The 18,289-nt window shown below is 40.5% G+C and overlaps 1 protein-coding gene across 4 annotated transcripts in view; it reads right to left on the bottom strand.

The window, feature by feature from the left end:
* Positions 1-18,289, bottom strand: part of TNRC6B (trinucleotide repeat containing adaptor 6B) — a 239,505-nt gene that overhangs the window by 147,976 nt on the left and 73,240 nt on the right. For 3 of the 4 annotated variants that reach the window (XM_065944358.1, XM_065944391.1, XM_065944366.1), the window contains exon 3: positions 17,903-17,993. In XM_065944358.1, coding sequence (XP_065800430.1) covers positions 17,903-17,947 — 45 coding nt within the window. In that variant the 5' untranslated portion in view covers positions 17,948-17,993. Of the gene's footprint in view, positions 1-3,881; positions 4,042-17,902; positions 17,994-18,289 lie in introns of those variants that run through there. The other variant, XM_065944375.1, reaches the window with a different exon arrangement.

Here is an 18,289-nt window from a genome sequence, read left to right as displayed (position 1 = left end):
TGCTATGAAACAGTAAGAAAAAGACAACCTCCCAGAAAACTCTACAAAATAACCGAGTATGAATTTCACTGAAGAGGATGTATACATGTCCCTAAATAAATGAAAAGATGTTCAGTCTCCTGTCGATCAGGAAAATGCAAATTAAAACCATAAAGAGATACCATTTCACCACCATCAGGTTGGCTAAAGTTTAAAAGTCAGGCAATACCAAGTGTTGACAAGGGAGCAGAGCAATAGCAACCAATTCATTCCAGTGGGAGGGTAAATTGGTACCACTATTTTTAAGTAGTCTGCCATTATCTACTACACTTGATTATGTACTACCATACAAACCAGTGGCTGCACTTCTAGATATATACCCTAGAGAAACTTTTGTGCATATACAAAAATATTTATAGTAGCACTATTTTTAACAGGAAAAAAATAAACATTCATCAACACTAAAAGTAGACAAATAGGCAATGGTGTTCTAAGACAATAGAATATAATACTACAAGAAAATGAATGAACTACAGCAACACACCTCAACCTGGATGAGTTACAAAAACACAATACTAGGTGAAAGAAGCAAGTCACAGAAGAATACAAATCCAGTATAAATCTATTAACATAAATTCAAATATATAAATTTTAAAATCACACATATGTATATACAAAGACACATATGTATATTTATAGTTCATAAAACTATAAAGAAAAGGGAATAACTATTACAAACTTTAGGTTAATTAGTATCTTAGGGAGTCAGGGGGATTCAGTCAGGAAGGAGCACATGGTTTCTGGAATACAGATTCTGTTTCTTGGCCTATGTAGTAGGTATATGGGTGCTTGTTTTATAATTATTCTTTTAACTGTGTGTCTTTCTTTTCTCTTTCATAAGTATGGTTTATTTCTGAATACAATTTTCAAAAGAAGAAACAAAGCATTCTATTATTCCAGATGGTTTATTGCTCAATAAAGGAAAATAAGTGGCAAAGACAGAGCTACCTCCACAAACTGAGACGATTAGTCCTATGAAAACGTTCCCAAAAGGCATAATTTTTAAAAAGTCAAACAAAAGTATTCAAGGAGAGAGATCTAAACGGATGTATTCAAGGATTATTCCCTACTTAGAAAACTAGTCAAACAAAAGTATTCAAGGAGAGAGATCTAAACGGATGTATTCAAGGATTATTCCCTACTTAGAAAACTACTGCCCATTTCTCTTTTGCTGTTGTTGTTGCTCAGTCGTGTCCAACTCTTTGCGACCCCATGGACGGCAGCATGCAGGGCTTCCCTGTCCTTCACCATCTCCTGGAGCTTGCTCAAACTCAAGTCTATTGAGTCGGTGATGCCATCCAACCATCTCATTCTCTGTCCCCCCCTTCTCCTCCTGCCCTCAATCTTTCCCAGCAATCAAGGTTAATTAATTTTTATTGGAGCACAGTTGCTTTACAACATGTTAGTTTCTACTGAGCAGCAAAGTGAACCAGCCGTATGCATACTTACACCCCCCTCCTTATTGGGCCCCCTTCCCATCCAGAGCATCATATTAAGTAGAGTTTGGTGTGCTATTTCTTTTAACAGAAACTAGTAATCTGGAAGACAGACAACAGTAATACAGATACACACCATAATGAAACCCAAATAAAACGAAAGGCTTTCCAGCTCTGCAACCCTCCCTCTGCAGTCTTCATTTCAAGAAATACTGGAGAAGATGGAATAGTATTAAGAGGCTAAGTTTCAAAAAGAACAGAAAAATTGAAATTTTTAACGGAAAAATCTCCTTTCCATTAAAAGGAGAAACTGGAGGAATTGTAAGCAAGAATAATAAAAGATGAATACTGCAAAATTCAAACCAGGTTTCGACTTTTATTCTTCTCTGTGGACTTCCTGATCCTGCAGCCTACCAGGTTTTGCCAAGGAGAGACAGGATTCTCCCATTCTAAATTTACACAGTGATCTAAACCTCTAGAAGAAAAAAACATGGTTACAATGTCTCAAAGGGAACTTTATGGGGAAGTAGAGATGATCTTTGTCTAGGTCTTGGTTACAAGAAAGTACACATACATGAACAAAAAAAAAATCAATGAACTGTGCATTTTCTGAACTTTACAAATAAATGTTATGCTTCAATTAGGAAAAACAGATGACAAATTCTTTAAAGTTCCTTGGAATAATTTTCTCAAAGAATGACTATTTTCTATATGCTATGAAATTCTCTCGATCTTTCATCTCTAAAAATCCTCTCCAATTAAAGACCTCTACATTGTGGACTTGGCCTCTGCTTATCTATAACCAGTTTTTAATAACCACAATAATGACAAGAAGTAATAATCAAAAAGCCCACAGTTTCAACAAGCTCCCCTATAATGACTTTCAAATCTTTAACTGCAGCCCCCATAAAGTGAGTGAAAGCTGCTCGGTCGTGTCTGACTCTTTGCGACCCCAGGGATTGTAGCCTACTGGGCTCCTCAGTCCCTGGAACTCTCCAGGCAAGAATACTGGAGTGGGTTGTGATTCCCTTCTCCAAAGGATCTTCCTGACCCCGAGACTGAACCCATGTCTTCTGCACTGCAGGCAGATTCTTTGTACCATCTGAGTCACCAGGGAAGTCCCCATATTTTGCATATTAGTCTCCACTTGGATGGTCCAATAGGTCCAAAATGAAACACCATCTTTGTCCTTAGATTTCCTCTTTTTTATATCCCCTATGTCTGTAAATGGTACTATCATTCACCAAGATCCTCAAACAGGAAACTTATAATCGAGTTACAAGCTCTCCACCTTCCCTCCTTAACCCCTTAACTTCCTTATTAATCACTAAGTACAGTGGCTTCTATCTTTTACACAGCTGTCATACTCATTACCCCTTCTTTATCCCCTTTAACTGCCACAGGTAAAGACAGCTTCTCTAAATCTCACTACAAAAGCCTTCTCACTAGTCTTTGTGCTTTGGGTCCCATCTCATTTCAATCCATCCTACAAATCACTTCCATCAAATGCAAATTGTAAAGTGCAAACAAGATCACATCAGTCTCCTTGAAATTTTTCGCTCTCATCACCTCTCTTGAGGTGATGAACTAAAAGTTCAGTTCATTTGACTAAGTGATCTTTTTTATCGCCCCTGCCTCCCTCACCCACTCCTCACCCCTGGTGGAGCACACATCACCTTCTCAGTCCTTTGTGCCTTTCCACAGAATGTCTCTTCTTGCCTAGAAATCCCGGTCTTCTGCCTCACATGCACTGCACATTCCTGCTCATTCCTTTAAGTACCAATTAAAATGCTTTTCCCCAGAAGACACTATCTCCTTCACCAGGGTTTTTACCTTTTCTCACTGTCCAGCATCTCAGAAGGCAACAAAAAGCAGAAAGATCACTGCTCCTTACTGCCAATTCATCTGTTTTTCTCAAGACCATTTCCTCCTTTATTCTCTTCCATCTCTTTATTTCTTTATTGTCTCTTCCCATCTTTCTTTTCTACAAATGTCTTGAACACTTTTGGATTTAGTTTGATGATCTCCACCACTCCTCCCCCTTGATCTCATCTTCAGAAGCTTAAATATTTTCATTCATAAAATTTACACCATGGAGAAGGAGAGGGTGGGACAAACTGAGAGAGTAGCATTGAAACATATACATTACCATATGTGAAATTAGATAGGCAGTGGATATTTGCTATATGATGCAGGGAGCTCAAACTGTGCTCTGTGACAACCTAGAGGGGTGGGATGGGGTGGGAGGTAGAAAGGAGACTCGAGAGAGAGGGGACATACGTATACTTATGGCTGATTCATGATGATGTATGACAGAAACCAACACAACATCGTAGAGAAATTGTGCCCCAGTTAAAAATAAATAAAAAACAAAACAAAAAAAGAAAACTTACACCATATCCTCACCTTTCTCCCACTTCCATTCATTTAACCAGCATTTGCTGGGTACATATTACACGTTAGGTGCTGTGGTGAAGAAGACAGTCTTTGCCCCACCCACTTGAAACTTGCAGATTGGTGGGAAAGACAAACTAGTTAATTAGGAAATAGCCAGAGAATGCAATGAAACAACTTAAGGAAGGAAGGGCACTAAACTCAGTCTACAAGCATCAGATACTCTAGACCCATCCTAGGCAGCTTCATCTCCCTGCTTCAACGAGGAGGTGGGCAGGACCCGAGGCTGGGTCTTGCCATCCATCTGGGCCTCTCTACACTGAGGTCCATGAACTCTGAGATCTGCCTCTGACCACAAGCGCCTCTTCCATGCCTTCCCTCCACTTGAGTCTGTAAGGAGTCTTCACTGTCCCATCTAGCTCTGTGGGTTTCCTCTTCCCTCACCCTCTGTTCAGAGCTTTAGCCGACAGGCATCTCGGCGACTTTTCTCCGCGATGTCCTAAATCCGCTCACCACTGACTTGTCCTTAGGACATCCCTGTCTTGCCAAACCCTCCCCCTTCTCCTCTTCCGCTTCTGGAGCACAGAGCTGGAGAAAGCTACAAAACTGGTTCCTTTACAAACTACACCAATTAACTTCACTCAGTGCTGACATTCAGCACCTCTGCCTGGACAGCCTGTCCTCATCCTGTCTTTCTGGTGAACTTCCACTTAACCTTCAAAGCCTGGTTGCAAAGTTACTGTTTTAGGAAGCATTTTCTGCTATCTCCCGGCACTTCCTCTTCCTCCCTTTCCCTGTGCTCCTTCCCAGTAGCTCTGAAAGGCATAGCAAGCAGCTGTGATCCTTGGCTCACCTGCTCCCCCCTGCTGTTGAGCCCAGGAGGGAAACAATGTAACTTCTGTCAGTGGATTCATCCCAGACTCTAACACAGGCCTTCTGGTCCATCATTCGTTCTTTCAACAAAACTTCCCAGTGCCTTTTAGGTGCCAGGACTGGGCTGAATGACTGACCTACTGTACCACATCGGTCACTCATCTATCCTGTACCTTTTCTACTCTCCTTAAAGACGTCAAATCCATCCACTAGGCATTCTCCCTAAGACCATCCTTTCTGAAGATGACAATCTTGCAAGGCTATCCAACACAAAGTCCCAAAAGTCCCTCATTTTTTCTCTGGTAATTATACCATAAACCTCTGGATTTTCACCCATTTCCTCCCTTGACTGCTCTGCAAGGCTAACCTCACCACTTGTTGCTAAACTCAGGACCTACACCATACTGCCTCCTCTGGGATCTTATTATCTGAGGAACCCTTCTTTCTCCCTTTCTAGTAAATCCATCTCCTCAACCTACAAATATTTCATAATCTCTTCCATCTATAATTTTATTTATGTATTTATTTGTGGCTCTGCTGGGTCTTCATTGCTGTGTGGGCTTTTTTTGTGGGCTTTTTCTCCAGTTGCAGCAAGCAGAGGCTCCTCTCCAGTTGAGGCACGTGGGCTTCATTGCGGGGATTCTCTTGCTATGGAGCACAGGCTCCAGGGCACACAGGTGTCAGCAGATGTGGCAGATGGCTCCGTAGCTGTGATTCCTGGACTTGAGGGCACAGGCTCAGTAGATGTGTCACACTGGCTTAGCTGCTCCTTGGCATGTGGGGTCTCCCCAGATTAGGGATCGAACCCGTGTCTCCTGCACTGGCAGGTGGCTTCTTTACCACTGAGCCACCAGGAAAGCCCAATCTCTTCATTCTGAAAAAATTATTTTTGGCCTTATAACCTCTCCAGATATCCTATTTTCCCCCTTCCCTTTACTATCCAAATTCTTAAAAGAATAAACCACACCCCATTACTTCCATGTTCTCACCACTGAACATGCTCTTCTGCTGCCACCCCACAACACAAATGTACCTCCCTTCTCCCATCCTCCCAATATAAGTCACAATTTTTGTTCAAATCAATATTCAGGTCTAACAGTGCTATTACCCAGTAAATAACATATACAGCTGAATCATAAGGAATAGTTATATTTCCTTTCTTGGCTATTTTTTTCTTTTCCCTGGAACTAAAAATTACTACTTCCTCTTATACTTTCTATCAATTGTTTTTAACTTGGTATTTATTATGTGTTTTCACTAATTCACTCGCAAACCCTCTAACAGAGTGGTGAGTCTCCTCTTAGTAAGTTCAAACACTTTAGGTAACCTGTCAATTTCACTGCAATCTTGAATACATCCCTTGGGGGTTTTCTCCTGTGCCAGCTGAGACTGTTTGCTCCCTAGACCAAGTAGCTGACACTCTGCCAAGGATGACTCTCTCCCTTCATCTCCAGGACTCCTCACTCTCTCCCCTTCGCTGGAGCATGTTTCCTAGACCCTTTGTCCTCCTCTTTTATGGTCATTCCTTTAAGCACAGACTCCAATCATTTCCTAGTAAGAGGTATACAGGAAGTGAATTTTTTGACATTTTGAATGACTGAAATGTCCTAATTTTATCCATATATTTAACATATAGAATATTTTTATCCACACACACAATCAGAAACAGAAGTTCAAGTCAGTAAACCTTTCTTCCAAAAATTTGAAGGCCATGCTCCATTGTCTTCTAGCACCCCAGAGCTGCTATATAGAAATTCAATAATATTATAAATCCTAATGTTTTGGATACGACCTGTTTCTCCTTTGGAAACATTCAGGATCCTTTTTCCTCAGCTTTCTAAAAATTTGTTGTTGTTGTTCAGTCATTAAGTTGTGTCTGACTCTTTGTGAGCTCATGGACTGTAGTAAGGCTCCTCCATCCTTCACTGTCTCCTGGAGTTTGCTCAAATTCGTGACCATTCAGTCGGTGATCCTATCTAACCATATCATCCTCTGCTGACCCCTTCTCCTGCCTTCAATCTTTCCTAGCATCAGGGTCTTTTCCAAAGATTTGGCTCTTTGCATAAAGTGGCCAAAGTACTGGAACTTCACATCAGTCCTTTCAATGAATATTCTGGGTTGATTTCCTTTCGGATTGACTGGTTTGATCTCCTTGCTGTCCAAGGGATTCTCAAGAGTCTTCTCCAACACCACAATTTGAAAGCTGCGGTTCTTCTGCACTCAGCCTTCTTTATGGTCCAACTCTCACATCCATACATGACTAGTGGAAAAACCATAGCTTTGGGACCTTTGTAAGCAAAGTGATATCTCTGCTTTTTAATACACTGTCTAGATTTGTCACAGCTTTCTAAACATGCAAACCACTAAGTATGGTCTTTCTTTCATTTATTGAGCTGGTATTGATCCAACCAGGGATCACCCCTGAGTTCCTTGCATTGCACAGAGAATTCTTGCATGATGGGAAGTCCCCCATCTTGTCCCAATTTTAATCCTTCCCTCATGCTCTCCCTCCCCAGGCTGCCACTAATGTGCTTTCTGTCAGCATAAGTTAGTTTGCATTTTCCAGAGTTTATATGCATTGAATCACACAGTATGTACTATTTTGGCTCCCTCCCCTCCTCTCCTCTCACTTCTCTCTCCTCTCTCTTCTTTGCCTTTTTGCCCTGGCTAGAAATTCCAGTACAGCGTTGAAGAGAAACATAGTAGCAGACATCCTTTTCTTTTTTGTTGTTTTTGTTGTTCACTATAGGAGTAAAGCATTCAGTCTTTCAACATTGAGCTCAATGTCAACTGTTGAATTTTCATAAAAGTCCTCTATCAAGTTGAATAGTTTCTATTATTTTGCTGAGAGTTTTCATCAGGAATAGATGTGATGTCTGTCAAATGCGTTGTCTGCATCTCTTGATCATATGATTTTTCTTTTTCACTTTGTTAATATGGTGGATTAGATTGATTTTTTTTTTTACATTGATTTTTGAATGTTAAACCAACCCTACCATCCTGGGTAAACCCTGCTTGTTCACATATGATCCTTTTACAGATCATTAGATTCAATATGCTAAAATTAGGCTTAGAATTTTTGCATTTATGTTCATGAGAGATACTGATCTGTAGTTTTCTTTTCTTGCAATGTTTTTGGCTAGTTTTGTTATCAGAGCAATGCTGGCCTCACAGAATGAGTTGAGAAGTACAGCTGACCGTTGAACAACATGGGCTTCAACTGTGCAAGTCTACTTATATGTGAATTTTTTTTTCAACAGTAAATACTGCACTCTCACACAACCTCCAGGTCGTTGAATCAGAGGGTGTGGAAGAGCCCCAGATATGAGAACCGAGTACAGGGACAGCTGACTGTAAGTTATATTTGAGTTTTCGACTGCCCACAGGGTCAGTGACCCTAATCCCTGCATTATTCAAGGGTCAACTGTATTCTCTTTGCTTCAAGTGAAGTTATACTAATTCACACATAGGAACCTTATAACAGTATTCTACCATTTTCCCTCTTTAGGTCTTTATGCCACTCTTATTGAACAATTCACAGATACAAATGTTATAAACCCACAGTGCATCTGTATTACTGTTGTTCAATCAATCCTCTTTTAAAGATATGTGAGTAACATGAAAAAAAGCCTGACATGTTTAACCTGTGTAGTTTTCATTTTCTGAGCTCTTCATTTCTTTGTGTAGATTAATACTTCCACCTGGCATCATTTTCTTTCTTCCCTTAATATTACTTATAGTAAGATAAGATACAGATAAATTATTTCAGTTTTTCTATTAGTATGTCTAAAACTGTTTATTTAGCCTTCAATTTTGACAGAAATTTTCACTGGTTATAGAATTCAAGGCTAACATTTCTCTCTCGGTGCTTCCAAGATGCTGCTCCACCGTCTCCTTGCTTGCATCACTTCCAATGAGAAACCCTTCGTTCCTCTGTTAGTAGTGTGTCTTCTTTCCTCTGGTTTTAAGGTTTTCTTGACCACTGGCTTTGAGTAATTTGTTTAAGGATGGGCTTTGATGCGGTTTTCTTCATTTCTTGTGCTTCAAGCACATTGAGCTTTTCGGATTTATGGGTCTATAATTTTTATCAAATTTGGAAAACTTGAGGTCATTATTTCTTAGCTATTTTTTTTCTGCCCCACCTTGACTTCTTTGGGCTTCCCTGGTGGCTCAGACTATAAAGAATCCACCTGCAATGTGGGAGACCTGGGTTCGATCCCTGGGTTGGTAAGATCCCCTGGAGGAGGTCATGGCAACCAACTCCAGTATTCTTGCCTGGAGAATCCCATGGACAGAGGAGCCCGGTGGGCTACAGTCCGTGGGGTCACAAAGAGTTGGACACGACTGAGCAGCTAAGCACAGAACAGCATGTGCCTTCTTTAGAGACTCCAATTACAGGGACATTAGGGTGACTGAGTTGTCCATAACTCTTTTCACTTTTTGGATTTTTGCTCTTTTTCTCTTGGTGTTTCATGGTGGATCGTTTCTACTGTTAATTCTTTTTTTTTTTTTTTAACGCCACGTTTTGTTTTTTTAGAATATAATTGATTTACAATGGTGTGTTAGTGTCTGCTCTACAGCAAAATGAATCAGTTATACATATATCCACCATTTTTTGGATCCCTTCTCCATATAGGTCACTACAGAGTGCTGAGTAGAAGAGGTCCCTGTGCTCTACGGCAGGTCCTTATTAGTTGCCTGTTTCAAAGTAGGGTATATATGTCAGTCCCAATCTCCCAGTTTACCCCTCCCTCCCTTTCCCCTTGCTGACCGTAAGATTATTTTATACATCTGTGACTCTATTTCTATTTTGTAAATAGCTTCATTTGTACCATTTTTTAGATTCCACTTACAAGCAATATCATACAATATATTGTCCTTTCTCCTCCTGACTTACTTCACTCAGTATGATAATTTCTAGGTCCATCCAAGTTGCTACAAATGGCATTATTTTGTTCTTTTTTGTGACTGAGTGATATTCCATTGCATATGTGTACCACATCTTCTTTATCCATTCCTCTGCCACTGGATATTTAGGTTGCTTTCATGTTCTAGCTATTGTAAATAATGCTGCAGTGAACATTGGAGGGCATGTATCTTTTCAAATTATGGTTTTCTTCAAGTAAATGCTCAGGAGTGGGACTGCTGGATTATATGGTAACTCTGCTTTTAGTTTTCTTTTTCTTTTTTGCTTTTAGTTTTCTTAAGGAACCTTCACACTGTTCTCCATGGTGGTTGTGCCAATTTACATTCCCAAAATTAACTAATCTTTTATTCTACAGTATCTAATCTGCCACAATTCCATCCAGTATATTTTTCATCTCAAACATTATAGTTTTCAATTCTAGAAATTTGATTTGGGACTTTTAAAAATATATATTTTCCATGTCTCTGCTTGACCTTTTGAACATCTGAAACAGTTATAATAAGTGTTTTAATATCCTTGTTTGCTAATTCTAACATCTTGGCCAACTATGATTTGGTTTCAATTGATTTTTCTCTTCACTATGTTGTATTTTCTGGTTTTTACATGCCTGAAAAATTTCTGCTTTGAATAACAGACACAGAATTTTTGCTGGATCCTGAATACTTTTGAATTCTTATAAATATTTTTGAGCGTCATTCTGAGATGCAGCTAAATTACTTTGAAATAGTTTTGTTCCTTTCAGGTTCTGCTTTTAGGATTGTGAAGTCAGACTTCATAATTAGGTAGGGCTAATTATTCCCTACTCCTGAGGTGAGAACTCTACTAGTACTACTGCTGAGTACGCTGACAATGATCCATGAATTATGAAGAAACAGGCACCATTACAGTGTTTGAGTGCTAGACACTGTTACTTCCAATCCTCCGGGGTAGGCACCCCTTCCTGCCTCAGCCTTGACCAGTCACGTACATGTGCCAAAAAGCACTCTGCTGAATACTCAGGGGAACCCTCCACAAATCTCCAGACTTCTCTCTCTTAGCAGCTCTCTCCTCTCCAATATTCTGTCCTACAAACTTCGGCTGCCTCAGTCTCCCCAGACTCTCAGCAGTGTTTCCTCAACTGAGAGGGTCCACTGGGCTTCGCCTGGGCTCCCCATTTCCTGCACTGTGGCCCGGAGGCTCTCTCAAGCCAGGACGCAGAGGGAGTCAGAGGACTCATCTTGTTTTCCATTTCTCACTGATCACTGTCCTTCACTATCTGATGTTCAGTGTCTTGAAAAACTGTTGTTTCAAACACATTTGTGTATTTGTAAAGTTGTTATTTCTAGTGGGAGGGTAAATCCTGTTTCTGATACTCCATCTTGCCTATCTTGCCTCTGAATTTCTTCTTGACTTACAAAGTTCTTCTCTCATACTGTACATGAAACCTTCCTCCACATCATTTAGGCATCAGCTCAAGTGCCACATCTTTGAAGTGATGGATGAATCCTGACCACCCAACTGAAAGAGCTCCCACACTCAGCCACTCTCTAGCATAATGCACGTCATTATCTGAAGGGATTACCTATTTATGTGTTTTGTTGTCTCCAAGAATACAAACTCCTTGAGGCAGACTTTGAATCTTATTCATCATAAACCATCATAAACCAATGTCTTATTCATCATAAACTTGCTGACTCTCTAATCTGCTAAGCTTTGCTTCTCCTTCTTCTACTCTCTAAATGTTTATTTCTCCAGCTTCTGTCCTTGGACCTCTCTCTTCACATTCTTCACAGCAATCTCATCTAATCTCACAGTTGCAACTAGTAGATTTTTAAAAATTAATCAGTTTTATTTTTGGTTGCACTGGGCTTTATTGCTGCGCATGGGCTTTCTCTGGCTGTGCAGAGCGGGGGCTACTCTCTAGCTGCCGTGTGTGGGCTTACTGCGGTGGCTTCTCTTGTCGTGGAGCGTGCGCTCTAGGCACAAAGGTTTCAGCAGTTGCAGCACTCGGGCTCAGCAGTTGTGGCACATGGACTTAGTTGCGCCACAATATGTGGAATCTTCCTCAACTACGGATCAAACCTGTGTCCCTTGCGTTGGCAGGTGGATTCCTATCCACTGTACCACCAGTAAAGTCCCTCAACTATTAAATTTGAGTGATTCCCAATCCTGTATTTCCAGTCCCCACATATCCTGCCTCCAGTCCTGCATTTTCACCTGGCTTACAGTTTGCCGGCCTCTCAAACTTTGTATGTTCAATACAGAATTAATCTCATTCCCTCCCAAAATTGTTTTCTTTCTTATGTTTCCTATTTGGCAAGGGCATCCCCATCCTTCCAGTCATTTTGCTTGAAACCCTGATATTACTCTAGGTTTCTCCTTTTCCTTTTCTCTCACATCAATTGCTAAATTCCATCCACTTTATGTTACACCTTTCCAACCACCCACTCCATTCCAGGTACCGTAAGTGGTTTAAAAAGGAAATATATATATTTCTTGAAATAGAAAGCTGAGAAGGACAGCTAATATTCTGCATAAGAAAGAAGTGAAAGTGAAGTTGCTCAGTCCTGTCTGACTCTTTGTGACCCCATGGACTGTAGCCTGCCAGTCTCCTCTGTCCATGGGATTCTCCAGGCAAGAATACTGGAGTGGGTTGCCATTTCCTTCTCCAGGGGATCTTCCCAACCCAGGGATTGAACCCGGGTCTCCCGCATTGCAGGCAGACGCTTTATCCTCTGAGCCACCAGGGAAACCCCCAATATTCTGCATAACAGAATCGATATTCAAAATGAGTTTAGTCAACTAAAGAGAAGGACAGAAATTCCTAAATTGTTTTTTGTCCTTATTGAACATAATTTACTAACAGAAAAATATACAAACCTTAAGTGCAGACAGTGTACAGATCAATGAATTTTAGTATTTACTTATTTATTTGGCTGTACCAGGTCTTAGTTGTGGCACATGGGGTCTTTGATCTTCACTGTGGCATGTGACATCTTCAGTTGTGGCGTGCAAGATCTTTAAATTGCAGCATGGATACTCAGTTGTGGAATGTAGGATCTAGTTCCCTGACCAGGGATCGAAGCTGAGCCCCATGCATTGAGGGCACAGCGTCCTAGCCACTGGACCACCAGCAAAGTCCCAAGAGCCAACTTCTAGAAGCCATCCTCTGCTTTTTATCTTTCTAGCAGAGACACAGAGTCTTCTAAACACAACAGACTGAAGTGTACACCTCCTAACTCTCAAGAATATATAATCCCAACTCTGAATTTAAACATCTCTCAAAAAAAAAAAAAAAAAAAAAAAAGCCCATGGAAGATACTGCACTATTTCAGGGAACATTTCTTTGAAAGGAACATAAAAATTCTCCAAGAAGACGTCCTCTGTCATAAGGCATACCTGATTTCTGTCAGTACAATACGTACATGGGTATTTTTAAAAACTGCACTGACCCTTTCATTCACTTATTAGTTATTCTTAGCACCTTCTCTACCAATGCCATTCCAAAACTGTTCTCCTTAAAAGGAAATCTAAACTCGTCATTTCAATCATGCATGCTAAACTCTTCAATTTAACAATGACTTCTTTTTCAGAGGGAACATTAAGAAAAGCTGGACCCCACTTTCTTTCTTTCCTCCTCCAAATATCAGACACCAGACAAGAGTCAGAAGAGCAGGGTTCTGGCCTGAGCCCAGGTACCACCACAGCAGCAGGGGCCAGCCTCACTGATCCCAGGCTCCTTCAAACTCACAAGCCTGGTGAACCTCTTTCATAAACACACTTGGCGCTTTCCTCCACTCATTTCTTCGCTCTTTATACAAACATGACTGGGCCTCCTCCATTTAAAAAAAATCTTTCACAGGACTTTCCTGGTGGTACAGTGGTTAAGAATTTGTCTTACAATGAAGGAGATATGGTTCTATCCCTGGTCAGGCAACTAAGGTCCCACAGGCTGTGGGGCAACTATACCCAGGGGCTCTGGAGTCCAAGTTCCACAACTAGAGAATCCATGCACCACAATGAAAGATCCTGCATGATGTAACAAGGATCCTGCATGCTGCAACTAAGACCGACACAGCCAAATAAATAAATACAATTTTTTTTAAACTTAAAAAAGATCTTTCACTTGAACTAATACCTCCTTCTGGTCAGGGAACTAGGTGGTTCAATGGTAAATAATCTGCCTGCAAATGCAGGAGATGTAGGATACTCAGGTTTGACCCTGAGTCAGAAAGATCCCCTGGAGCAGGAGATGGCAATCCACTCCACTATTCTTGCTTGGAGAATCCCATGGACCAAGAAGACTGGTGGATTACAGTCCATGGGGTCATAAGGAGTTGGACATGACTGAGCACACAGCACACACACTACTCGGTGCTCTTAGCTCTTCATTTACTTCTAAATTTCACAAATGGATAGTAGACTATAACCACCACTCTTTATGTTTTTATCATTTCATTTCCTTTTAACCCATAAAACTGGTTTTTCATCCTCTTCCTCTTGAAGACCACTAATAAATTTCTTTTAAAAGCATTATTATGGAAAGTGTCAAGCACATACAAAGTAAATACAAATGAATCCTTATGTATCTATCACCAAGCTTCAATAGCTGTGAACATTCTGTCATTCTTATTTCATCCATACTTCCATCCATTCTCCATCCCTATTCAATTATTATTATTTTACAGTTTTCACAGGTAAAGTGTACCTGAAAAGTTGTACTTTTTATTTGAATTGCAAATTCTAGAAGTATAATTTTGACAAATGGATATACACCTGTGTAATCCACACTCCTTTTGGACACAGAACACCTCCACCTCTCCAGAAAATTTTGTGTACCTTTTCTTTAATTAATTCTTCAAAAAATAAATCTAGATACATTTTCTCAATTACCAACCTCCTTGGCTTCTCAGTAGCATCTGACAGCACTGATTCTACCTTTTTCCCTGAAATATATCTCTTGGTTTCTAGGAAGCAGAAGTATTTCAGGTCATCCTCACATCACATCAGCTTTACCTCCAGTATACCTCCAGGCTGTCTTCCTCCACTTCAGGGCAGTATGCTAATCCACTTTCTTTCTCACCCAAGTGACTGACTGGGACTGTCTTCTTTCTCACTGGCTTTCTTGCTCCCACCCCTGCTTCAGTCCAATCCATTCTTCATATAGAAGCCAGAGTGATTTTTAAAAAATGAAATCATAGGGACTTTCCTGGTGGTCCAGTGGCCAAGCCTGCACATTCAATGCAGAGGGCCCGGGTTCGATCCCTGGTCAGGGAACGAGAGCCCTCCTGCTGCAACCAAGAGTTTACATGCTGAAATTACAGAGCCCACACATTCCAACTAAGACCCGGTACAGCCAAATAAATAATAAGTATATATTTTTTAATGGAATCATATCACATTACTCCCAAACTTAACAGCCTTCAGTGGCTTCGCAGTTGATAGAAATTCTTCCCACATGACAGAATCCACATCCTATGCCAGGACTGTCAAGTTCTTGCAAGGTTTTGGCCTCCCTCATGACTTCCTATCACCGCTCAGTGGCACGGGATTTCTGACAGTTCTTGGAAGAGGCCAAGGGCTTCTGAGATGGTTTCTTTTGTCTGGTATACTGTTCTTCTAGCTCTTCACACAGTTGGCTCCCCCCGTCTTTACTGTTCAGCTGAAATGCCACACGTTCAGAGAAGACTTGCTTGACTAACCTAAGCTTGTCCTTCCAGTCACCCTATACTGCATTATTTTACGTTCCTCACAGTATTGATCATAATTCACAATCATTATCTTTATTTATGTTTGTTTCTCCCACTAAAATGTAACCACCTTGAGAGTAAGAACCATGTCTTTTTTGTCTATTGTTGTATATCCGCTAATAACGTATGCTCAAGAATTATTTAAGTAAATGATTTAATTCAAAGTCATTGTTTTGTAGAAAAGTCCCCACTTTTTCTCAACACCATTTACCTTTCCTAACTTATTTCTATTAACAGAAAACCACAAATTATGTTACTATAGTACTATAATAAATTCCTGCATTAACATCAAATCATTACAAATATTATAAGATTTTAAACAAAGAGAAGCATAAGAAAAAAGTCATAAAATGTAATGTAAATGAAGACTGATGAAAACAAAGTTATAATTTAATTTTAATAACAGAAGCATCTACTTATTGCAGGTAGAGAAAGAATATTCCTTTTTTAAAAAAATGTTATCTATTTGTCTGTGCCAGGTCTTAGTTGTGACACACAGGACCTTTAGCTGCGGCATGCGAACTCTTAGTTGCAGCATGTGGGGTCTAGTTCCCTGACCAGGGATTGAACCTCAGCCCCCTGCATTGGGAGTGTGCAGTCTTAGCCACTGGGCCACTGAGGAAGTCCCCCCCAAAAGAGATTCTTTTACTCTTTAGCCTAATTGATTCTGAACTGATAAAATATTCAATAATTGAAAAATCAAGAAATGCAGTCCTCCTTCCTCCCCCAGAAAGAAGGTGGAAACTGAGTCTCTGGTACAACTAAGCATTCTATGTCAATCTAGTTATATGCTTGCCAAGCAATCTTCCAATTTCAACCTAGCTTTCCAGGAAGAGAATGTACTAGTCAGAGGATCCAAGAACCCAGTCTTCATTAACACTGTGGTTTATTATAAATTAATTAATTAGGGTCTTGGGGATGGGTCAGTGTGTACTGTAGAAATCCTGGGGTCTGTGTATTTTTGGTGACCTGGGTATACATGTCTTGGTGTGTGAGTGTTTGGGGGACATTCCTAGAGTGTGTGCATATCTCACTTATTCTGACTCTCCTTAAACCAGGTTTAGGATCTAGATGAAAGTGAACATGTTGGGAACTAGATGAAAGTGCTCAGTTGTGTCCGACTCTTTGCAACCCCATGGACCAGGCTCCTCTGTCCATGGGCTTCTCCAGGCAAGAATACTGGAGTGGGTTGCCATTCCCTTCTCCAGGGGATCTTTCCAATGTCTCCTGCATTACAGGCAGATTCTTTTCCATCTGAACTACCAGGGATGCTGTGATCTAGATGAGTCTGATAAAAGTCTACTGGATTCTGCTTTGGCAGAAAGAAGGAAGGTATCTGGTGATATGGGGGGAAAAACAAACAAGGGGAGAGGATGACACCTGTCCTTCTACCTAACACATGGACTGTAATGAGGGGAGATTCAGAAAGAAGCTAAAGTGCATCTTTCACAAGGAGCTCTGGGGTTCAGGGCACAAACTGATGTACCCAGTAAGTAGTCATTCCTCATTCCGCTTCCCCCAACCAATCTCTGGCAACCACCAGCCTGTGTTCTATGTAATTATCTATTCTACATATTACATATAAATGGAATCATATGTGACCTTTTGTGCCAGGCTTCTTCCAATTAGCATGATGTTTTGGAGTTTCCTGGTGACATCTGATCCCTCTTCACTTTTGCTCTGGTGAAAGGATTTGTTGTTGTTCAGTTGCTCAGTGGCGTCTGACCCTTTGCCACCCCATGGATGTAGAGAAAGAATAAACCTTCCCAAGAGACTATAAGCAGCAGCGGCAACAGCAAAGGACATCTCTCTGGAGGGCTCAGGGCGGACAGCCCGACAGGTGTGGGGAACTGTTCAGGACACAGTGTGGGATACCCTCAGTGCTCCCAGCAAGGATTAGAAATGATTTTGACAGGAGAAAAAGGGACATGAAGGTGATACTGAGGGTTCTATATGACCAAGAAGAGGAAAAGCCAAGGAGACTCAGGACATGAAGCTAGATATAGACAGGTATCAACACAAACATAACTACTTCTACACAGGTGACAATGAAGTATTCATTTAAGCTTTTGCCTGAAAAACCAAACCAAATATAATTTTGAAATTTATAATTAAAAATGCCCCAAAATGATCAGTGATACCTCTGTGTAGCAGGAATAAGGGATAGGCTTTTTACTTTTTACTTTATACACTTCTGATTTGCTTTAATTTTTTAAATAAGTACATACAACTTGCATAATAAAACCTTAAAAGATAAGTGCTAGTAGTCTACAAGTGAATCATAAATTTTTCTATGAGCTCAGTAAAATTTGCTTTAAATTTGTCATGGAGTGTAACAAAAGAGGATATTGAGAAGGAAAAAATCCTCCAATCTTAGGTGAGGTTCTAATTTAAATCAATCAGATGTCTAAATTCACCTAAAACACAACACCCACTCTCCTCACTCACGGTCCCTGTTGTTTAATTTCTGCTTAGACCGTTTGCACCTTTAGTAATTCACTGACCTTGGAACTGCTTTCTTCCGATACTTCTCCCTCATTGGTCTGCATGGGAACAGACTCTGTGCAAAACTCTGCAGAAACACACAAATACTGCCTAGAAGAGGTAAGAAGAGAGGAGGGAAAAAAAAACACATAAGGAATTCAGTGTGCATATTTGCTTTCTCGAATTACATTGAAATTCTGTCACCACGACTAAAAATAGTGTGAAGCGATGACCTTAAGTAATGTTTGTGTGCACATGCGTGCATGTGTGTGTGTGTGTGTGTGTGTGTGTGTGTGTGTAGCATACATACACACATATCCCAGGGAGAGAGGCAGGGAGAGAGTTTTCCCCACCTTATGGGAGCATAATTAGAAAAGGCTGAAGACACTGGAGTAATAAACAGTTCT

The sequence above is a fragment of the Muntiacus reevesi genome, chromosome 1 (assembly GCF_963930625.1).
Source record: "Muntiacus reevesi chromosome 1, mMunRee1.1, whole genome shotgun sequence".
NCBI classification, from domain to species: domain Eukaryota; kingdom Metazoa; phylum Chordata; class Mammalia; order Artiodactyla; family Cervidae; genus Muntiacus; species Muntiacus reevesi.
The sequence above is the reverse complement of the archived record's forward strand: the minus strand, read 5'-3'. Positions and strand labels throughout refer to the sequence as shown.